Source organism: Setaria italica, chromosome II (genome assembly GCF_000263155.2).
Source record: "Setaria italica strain Yugu1 chromosome II, Setaria_italica_v2.0, whole genome shotgun sequence".
Lineage (NCBI taxonomy): Eukaryota > Viridiplantae > Streptophyta > Magnoliopsida > Poales > Poaceae > Setaria > Setaria italica.
Genome location: NC_028451.1, coordinates 48,943,934 through 48,952,508, shown reverse-complemented (window position 1 = coordinate 48,952,508; position 8,575 = coordinate 48,943,934). Strand labels below are relative to the sequence as shown.

At 50.7% G+C, this 8,575-nt stretch overlaps 1 protein-coding gene and 1 pseudogene across 1 annotated transcript; one reads left to right on the top strand and one right to left on the bottom strand.

Moving 5' to 3' along the window:
• LOC101754425 overlaps positions 1 to 794 on the top strand; it is a 1,474-nt pseudogene extending 680 nt beyond the window's left edge.
• A 98-nt stretch (positions 795 to 892) lies between these two features.
• Positions 893 to 4,259, bottom strand: LOC101779673 (probable protein phosphatase 2C 33). The gene is made up of 6 exons (XM_004958721.4): positions 3,675 to 4,259; positions 3,433 to 3,604; positions 2,961 to 3,286; positions 2,731 to 2,856; positions 2,398 to 2,630; positions 893 to 1,491 (listed from the first exon to the last, which is right to left on the bottom strand). Exons 1-6 carry the CDS (start codon positions 3,885 to 3,887, stop codon positions 1,269 to 1,271), a joined length of 1,293 nt encoding a protein of 430 aa, XP_004958778.1. The 5' UTR covers positions 3,888 to 4,259; the 3' UTR covers positions 893 to 1,268.
• Between the last annotated feature and the right edge of the window lie 4,316 nt (positions 4,260 to 8,575).

The window sequence follows — 8,575 nt, the reverse complement described above, 5'->3', positions numbered from 1 at the left end:
CTGCTGCCGCCCTTCGCGCTGCTCATGCCGTTCGAGAGGCGGGCCAAGGAGGCGCTCTCGTGGGCGGACCAGAAGCGCTTCGCGGTGCCCAACCCCATGCCCTGCGGCGACTTCTGCGGCGTCAGCATCAACTGGCACGTGGCCACCGACTTCGCCGGCGGCTGGAGCGCGCGGCTCACGCTCTTCAACTGGGGCGACGCGGACATGCAGGAGTGGTTCACCGCCGTCGTCATGGACAAGGCCTACGCCGGGTTCGAGCAGGCCTACTCCTTCAACGCCACGGCCGTCGGGAACAGCACCATCTTCATCAAGGGTAGGGAAGGCTTCAACTTCCTGCTCAGGGAGACCAACATGAGCGGCGTCGACTACCCGGTGCCTGGCAAGCTGCAGTCGGTGTTCTCCTTCACCAAGAAGACGACCCCCGGCATCGACGTCCTTGCCGGAGATGGCTTCCCGTCCAAGGTCTTCTTCAACGGCGACGAGTGCGCCATGCCACTGAGGATACCGAGCCAGGGGGCCAAGACAAATCGTGGTGTCGTCATCACTATGCTGCTGTGTCTGCTTGCCTCAGCTCTGCTGTTGCTGCTGTAACTTGCCACTTTAATCCGGTTCCGTCATTCTTTTTGCTTACTATACTACTATTATCAATTTGTTGAAACTCAATTATCATTCGGTCCATTTGCATTTTGGATTTTGGATGTTACTTTGCCCCATTTGCATTTTGGATGTAGATCAAACGGTTTGGTATGATGCTACATCTCCTGATGAATCCCCTTACTGCAGTTCAATTGTTCTATCTATCAACAGCTCAAAACTCAAAGATAAAACAGCATGTCTGCAAGCCAATTCAGCACGAGCAGAGCAGGTGTTTTACACATCAGCACACGTTTCGTACTTCAGTTCCAGCAAAAAATACATTCCACAATTAATCCAAAGAGCACCATCGATAGCTATTCAAAGAAAGATCCACAGACAACACTAGGCAGGCCAATTTTCCCTGCACAAGGCGAGACACACTATAGGGTACATCAAAACTACAAGCTCCGAATTATTTTTAACTAATTCCTCAAGAATATCAAACTTTTCAGTTGGGGTTGTACGTAGACAACAAACTGGTTAGCACTTAGCAGCCAATATTTTGTACCAGGCTGAGAATACAGTTAGTTACTCTTCAGCAAACAATTATACTTGGATCCAGCAGCTTATTATCCTCTCTTTAGTTTCTGCACCCAGCAGCAGGCTTGTCTTCAGCAGAGTCTTGATTCATTTCACCTGCATGCTGTAGAGCGGCTAGATCTTTTACCTTCCATAGCGTCTTTCTTTTTCCGACAGTCCAAACAAAGATGTGGACCGCCCCATGGCGCATACGGGGAAGAGCAGTAACCATCACCATTATCTGTCATCAAACCTTCAAATGGTTCTTGGTCCACTTGGCAGATTGCACAACGGAAAGGTGGTGAAGCTGCTTTCAAGGACAAATTCCTACCGAGCCTGCAACAGTAAGGCTTTGTTGTTAATGTTATTTAGGAGCAAACACAGAGGTGCGAGCAGATTAGTCTTCCTCAACAACAAATGCAGCAGCAATCCAAGGTAGCAATTGAAAACCACAAAGCCTCAAAGTTCAATATGCATTTCAAAGTCCTAACCATGGACAAGTGTTTGTATCTTTCTAAAAGGAAAAAAAAGGTGTTTGTTTATCCCTGGCTCCCAGCTGAAATATTTTATGTGCCATACTGCCATCTAGAGATAAGAGGTTCAAATGTAGGTGTGATGTGATATGACACCTGGACCCAATATTGTTCTGTTCATAAAACTAATTCAAAAAAATCAAAAGAACCAATATTGTTTATCTTACTAAGATACTCGTAGGAAAAGAAAGAAAGAAAAGGTAAGTTAGGCTGTGAAACTGATTCCTAGAGTCATGGTATATAGCACACCAGATTGAGCTAAACATTTTCATCATCTATACAGAACACAGGCAAAGTACCATCAGTGGTCTAGTTTAGGAAAAAAATTGGCTATGTTCGTTTGTTCTACATATTATTTACTAAAATAGCTCTGGAATCTCAGAATAAAACTGATGCGACATGTCAAAGAAAGCTTCATTGAACATGTATAGAGATAATCTAAGTCAACAATGAGGATAGGTTTGAAAGGCAAAGCCAGTAGAGATACAACAGGTTGTCCAGATGCTCTAAGAAATTAACAAGGCAGCCTACTACCTGACCATTCCATGCTAAACACATGTGACCATTTATGTGTTACATATGTTACATCAAAGTCCAATTTGTGTAATACCTCACTAAATTGCACAACATAAATAATACTGAAGTACTGAATTATGACAAAGAAATTGACCAAGAAGAATACAGTGGAGCAATATCAAGTATGACATACCTTTCCTCTAACATCGCAGACCCTTCTTCAAATAACTCCTCCACAGAACCAATTGAAGCAGACTTGCCTCCAAGCTTTCCAACTGAACTATGAGACCTTCTACGGAAAAGTGACTTCAACTTGTTCTGATTTTTCTTTGGAGACAATTGCGGTGATGTCAAATGATCGGATGGTATAATGTCCACAACTACACAGGTGGTGTCATCCTTCAGCCCACTTGTTTTCAGAGCTTGCTGCACAGATAACAGGGGACGTTGAAATTAGAAACTGAGTCAGTCATGCTTATGCTCCAAAAAAAAATCTTCGAGCTTCGAGAGCTATACGCAGAATTACCTTAACCACAAGCTTTGCAGCCAGTTCTGCAGGCAATCCTCGGCATGCCTTTGCAGCTGCTTCATTGGATAGTGCATCCCAGATGCCATCTGACGCTATAATTAGCCTTCCTCCGGCATTTGATAACTGAAATTGCAAATAAAAAAGAACATTTTCACAAGTCAGCATAAGATGCATCATAGCAGAGTAGACTAGAAATCCCCTGCATTCTGCAAATGATTGGTATGAACCTTGACTTGTTTGACATGTGGAATGGGCACAATGAACTCCCCAACATCCGTGTCCCCGATGGATCTTGAAAGGCACAAGCCACCTGGCCAGCACCGGAGAGGACCGACCTCCTGGCCCCCGAAGAGATTGAGGCGGCCGACTTCCCCGCCGCTGGCCGTGACGCGCTCCCGCTCCTCCGCATTCTCCTCGAGGCGGTGGTCGACAGTGAGCAGCTGCAATTCGCCGCCCTGCGTGTCGAGGATGCAGCGCGAGTCCCCGACGGACGCGACCGTGACGGTGAAGCCGTCGATGACGACCAGCGTTGCCGTGGTTCCCGACACCTCGCCTGAGTTTGAGTTGGCAGGCACAGAGCGAGAGAAAAGGTGTTATTTTTTTTGAGGTCTAAATAATTACTAGAGCTGAAGGGGGAGAGAGAGAGAGAGAGAGAGAGAGAGAGAGAGGGGTTCGGGAAGGAGATGCGATCGGGGCGACCTTTGCGCTGGAAATCGATGTCGGCCTTGACAAATCCGGCGACGAGCGCGCGCGGCAGCGCCTGGAGCCAGTCGTCGCGGCCGATGTCCGGCGGCAGCGCGCTGATGACGTGCTCGAGCAGATGCTCCTTGCTGTAGACCGCCGCGGAGACGCCGTTGTGGCCGTCGAAGACCTGCGGCGTCAGATCCAGGCAGCGGGCGTGAGATGAGGAAGCAGCAGCCAGGAAAAGAGAGGGAGCATACGGCGAAGACGGAGAATGCCGATGAGGGATCTCCGGGGACGCGGAGGCAGTCGGGCTTGACGAGGAAGTAGTCCTCCCCGCGCTTGGCGAAGCCTGCGTGGCCGTAGCGCAGGGTCGGGCGCTCGGAGCCGGCGGCACGGAGCTCCCGGCCGATGAGCGTGGCGAGGGGCAGCGGTGGCGGCAGCAGACGCGTCTCCCTGGCGGCGGTCGCCATCGGTGGCCGCACCTACCGCCTGCCTAGGTCCTCCTAATAATTACAGTAGTGGTAGAACACAGCATTCGTGGCGCGGAGGAAGGGACGCAGAGCAGAGCAGAGCTTGGTGGTGGTGCTGCAAAGGCCTGAAATTGGGTGGGATTTGGGGGAGAGGGAGAGCGGCAGAGGAAGAGGAAGAGGAAGAGGAAGAGGAAGAGGCAGAGGCGCCGCGGAGACGGAGAGGATCGGAGGAAGCCAACAAGCAGAAGCAGCAATGGAATTGGAAGGAGAGACAAAGCCCTCCTCGCTCTCCTCTATAATTCGAGGGAGACGGTGGAGTGGTGTGGAGGTGAGCTAAGCCCAGCTGGTTGGTCGGTCAGCCCATCAGGTGAGGGTGCTCACTGCGATTATCCCTTTTCCTTTGGATTAGTAGGTAGTTAAGTGACCTGGCCAGGCGATTGGTTGCTGTGCCAGGCCAGGCCATGTGGTGTGCTGCCCTGCACTTTACAGCCCCGCCTGCATCTCACTCTCCTCATCTTAGGATGATGGACAGGGCAAGCATTTTTCATAGTTCATCACTGCAACTCCGTAACATGTTACTACTACTAGAAAATCCAGGAGTGTAGTAAGTATTACCGACTCCTAATGGCAACAAAGCAAGAGGTTAGTTACTGCACTCGTTACCGTTTAAGGACCCTCGGGAGCCCACAGCACTCCAGCTGCCTGAATAGAATTAATGATTTGCTTTGTTTAATCGGGACCGAACGCGTCAATTAGGTGAGGGAGACGATGAATGGGAACGGAATGCAATGGATTAGTATGTTGTTGGTGATGATGATTATAGAGTACTTATGTTGCTGCTGCTGCTGGTTACTCCACCTCTTGGTCATCACTAATCAAACACAGCAGATAACGGCGATTGGCTGCTGCCCTTCCGAGACCAGGGCCACTACGACGCCACGCTCGATGCCCGGCTACGTGTGCGCCTGCGACGTCGTCCCGCTCCCGCCCACCGCGCCCGGACTGGGAGCTCGTCAAGGCGGACGGGCTCTTCGTCGCAGATCCGGAGGACGGCGTCCTGAGGCAGAGCTTCATGACGCTTGCCGGCATGGGCGACGCGGAATTCTGCATCCTCGAGCCCCTCAACACCGGCGGGGGAGAGGTGACGCTGGACATGGACACCGGTTGCTCCGCGTCACAAAGTTCCGCCTCCAGCGCGCTCGCCATGGCCACCTGCGAACATCGTCTCGACGCATTGCCCGATCTGATTACAGACTGCACAAATACGCGCAATTTTGCACCCCAAGCATTCTGTATGGTTTTTTAGAAAATGGATAAATATCCGACCTCTGCCAAAGCATCCTGTATGTGTGCGCTGCATTCTCCATCGCAATTGTGATCGAGATCGTGGGATGAATTTCTTTTTGGATGTTGATATTGGAAAACATGGAATTGAATTAGGTTCACTGCCAAATCAGCCATGGTATTGAAACGCGATGCATGTCAAATTCTAGATGTCATTCAATTGGCTTTTGGAATCATAAGAAGCAGCCCAATTCAAATCCTATTTGAACGTACAAGCTCCGCCTTCTTCCACGCGACGACCGCTGCTCCACGTGCAAGCACGACCCGCTAGCCACCTCGTCGCCCTGCTGGTGGCGCCCGTTGAGGAGAGGGAGGGAGGAAGGGGAAGAGAGAGACGCCTGAGCTCCACGGCTCCGCTGCCTAGATCCGCCGCCTATGGTGAAGCGTCCCACGTAAGCAAAGACTAAATGTGATACAAATATCAGTCCCAGGAGGTTGATAACATATTTATCCAGCAGATGGTTCAAAAACCATACAATTCCCGAGGGAGCAGACGTGAAAACCACGCCAAAACGATAAGTAAATAAACAACGGTAACGATCCAAGCTAATATCCAGAAACAGCACTCGGGACTACACGCCAGCAGAAACATCCTGCAAAGGGTCAACGCCACAGGTAACGTTCGGTGCGGAAGCGACCTCCTACTCGATGTCTTCAACAACGAAGTATGGGTCTTCCTTTGAAGCAACAAAACAAGGGTGAGTACAAAAATACTCAATAAGTTCAACCCCATCCATGGAGGGAGATAATACAAGAATATGCACAGGTCAATTAAGGATAAGGTTAAGGTTAATTTGATTTTTAACGCATGCAAGGGTTCATTTTCAAAAGGGTTTTCGTAAAGTATTTCTTTAGTAACCGAATCATTAAATGGGCTTGATCCTATACAAATGATCCAATTTTTAATACTACCGGACTCCCGTCCATGGTAGCTCACGGCACAACTGCTGGACACTTCCAAAATCCAACACACACCATGAAAAATCATCAATCTCCCAAAAGCTAGTTACGTGCTCAAACCGTAACTCGTCCAATACCATGGACATGACTATTCGAATAGGTTTTAACTCTGCAGAGATGCACACTTTACCCACAAGTAGGGTACCGCAGCACGATCATCTTAGTGTCAGTGTGGATCCTATCAAAGACATTACCCACCTTAGCTAAGACCTGACTAGCCAACACGGAAGCAACCAAGGGGTTAACGACCTACCAACGAGGTCTTAATCGGGACCTAAGTCACAAAGACTTACTCCTTCTCCATAATCTTCCGTTGCTCACCAACTCTCCTGATGGCTAACGGACTAGCTAGTGGGATTTATTCTAAGCCTTCGCCGCATACAAAGGTCGAGTGGTTGCATGATAAATTGGGTTAGGCAAGATGACACATCAACTCGGTCCTTAGCCATGACAAGATGGATATCTCCCAACCTGCTCAACCACTAAGGTACAAGCCCAACTTGGTATTTCACACAAGAAACACCACCCATCTCATCTAAACATTTCTTTTCTTTTATTTCCCAAAACCCATTTCCTCCTTTAAAACACTCACACCTTTATTCTTTGATAAAAGACATTGTAGTCATGATTTGTAATAAAATGAGTAACGGGGTCCTAAGTGTTCTAGCAGTAATTATCATCCAAACAGAGCATATCATATTTAGAGATAATTCTAGGACATCAAGGAATAATCATAACAATCAAGGGGTAGCTATCCAACCGGGTTTTTAGCTGTAAAATAATATACAATTTTATAAAACATGCCAATAGGTTGTGTTTGAAAAACTAAGATAAATATGCATCAAAGGATGAGATTAGACTTGCCGTCCTCAAAACCTTCCGGGAGTTCCTGCTCGCGGTACTGGCCATCAAGCTCCTCTTCACGCTCCTCCTCCTCGGTCACTCCATGGTCTACGTCACACACAAGCGGGCACACAATAAATAAAAGAAAATAAAGTTTTACCTGTTGAGCTCGGAGAGAGTGAGAACCAAAAATAGAGGAAGAAGAGTATTTTCAAGGAATTTGTAGATGACTTGGCGGGAATATGTTTAGGAATGACGTGGTCGAATTTGGAGTGCATAGGAGGAAGTTTGGCACATAAAATGTTGGCAAGAAGGTATTTAGGGGCTGGTTTTGAAGGGTTCAGGGACTTTTTGTAAAGAACTTGAGGGAGGGAGGGGCTTCTGATGGAAAAGGAAAAGAGAGGGGAAGGGTCTCGATATAAATAGGGGGGCTTAAAGGCAAAACTGCCTTCTTCTCGAACAAAAACAGGGGAGGAAGGCTGGGCTTGGGCGGTCGGCCAGCCGGCAGTGGCTGGGAACTGGGGGAAAAGAAGGAGGAGACCGAGAGGGACCGATTCCTCTTCTCACCTCGGGCTGGGGTGGCTTGGAGGGGCGGCTCCACGGAGGCGGGCGGAATGCAGTGGTGGCGGTTATGGACGGCGGCGTTGGGGAGCTTGGGAGGGAAGGGAGATGGCCGGGGGTGCTTGTGGTGGAGTGGAGGGTGGAGTGGAGGGCCTTTTATAGGCTGGAGGCGAGGGGGAGGGGGCGGCCAACGGGTGGTGCACAGGGAGGTGGCAGGTGGCGTTAATGGCGGCTGGGATGCTTGGGCACAGGACGGCACTGGAACGGGTGGCACGGAGACTTGGCGACGGGCGGCGCGCCAGCGGCAGGGGTGGTGGCGTGTCGCGGTGGCGAAGCGCGAGCGCGGCAGGGCGGGGTTGGGGCGCGCGCGACGAGGCGGGCAGGCGCGCAGGGCCAGGCGATGGCGTGCGGGGTGGGGCGCGCGTGTGCAGGGCTAGGGGCAGGCGCTGGGGCGAGCGGTGGGTGTGGGGCCGGGTGCGGTGGCGAGCGCGGGCCAGGGGCGAGTGCGGCGCGTAGGCGGTGGCGCTAGGGTCGGGTGCAAGCGCACGGTGCGCGGGGAGGCAGGCGCGGTGGCGTGCGCGGCAGGGGGAGCGCGGTGGCTTGCGCGGCCAGGGGGCGCGTGAGAAGGAGGAAGAAGGGAAAAAAGAAGGAAAGAGAAGGAAAAGAGAAAGGAAAAGGAAAAAGGGAAAAAGAGGAAGGGAAAAGAGAAGAAAAGAGAGGGAGAGATGGCGACGATTGCGAAAACGGTCGCGAGCACGTGTGGCGTGACTCGCGGAGAGGAAAAGGAAGATAATGGTGGGTGGTCGGCAGATTTGCGGAAGCAGTCGGGCCAGCAACGAGGCGTGACCCGCGGGTGAAAAAGAAAGAAAATGGATAGTGGTCGGCTTTGGTGTCGGGACGGCGGAATCGCCGGGAAGACGGGATTTTGGAGCTCAAATAGTGAAAAGATTTTGAAAATGATTCTAGCGAGTGATTTAACT

Coding starts and splice junctions, on each gene's coding strand:
- LOC101779673 (XM_004958721.4), bottom strand. CDS start 3,887: ATGGCGACCGCCGCCAGGGAGACGCGTCTGCTGCCGCCACCGCTGCCC. Junction 3,287..3,432: donor CATCGATTTCCAGCGCAAAG/GTCGCCCCGATC, acceptor ACTCAAACTCAG/GCGAGGTGTCGGGAACCACG. Junction 1,492..2,397: donor TCTGCGATGTTAGAGGAAAG/GTATGTCATACT, acceptor TTACTGTTGCAG/GCTCGGTAGGAATTTGTCCT.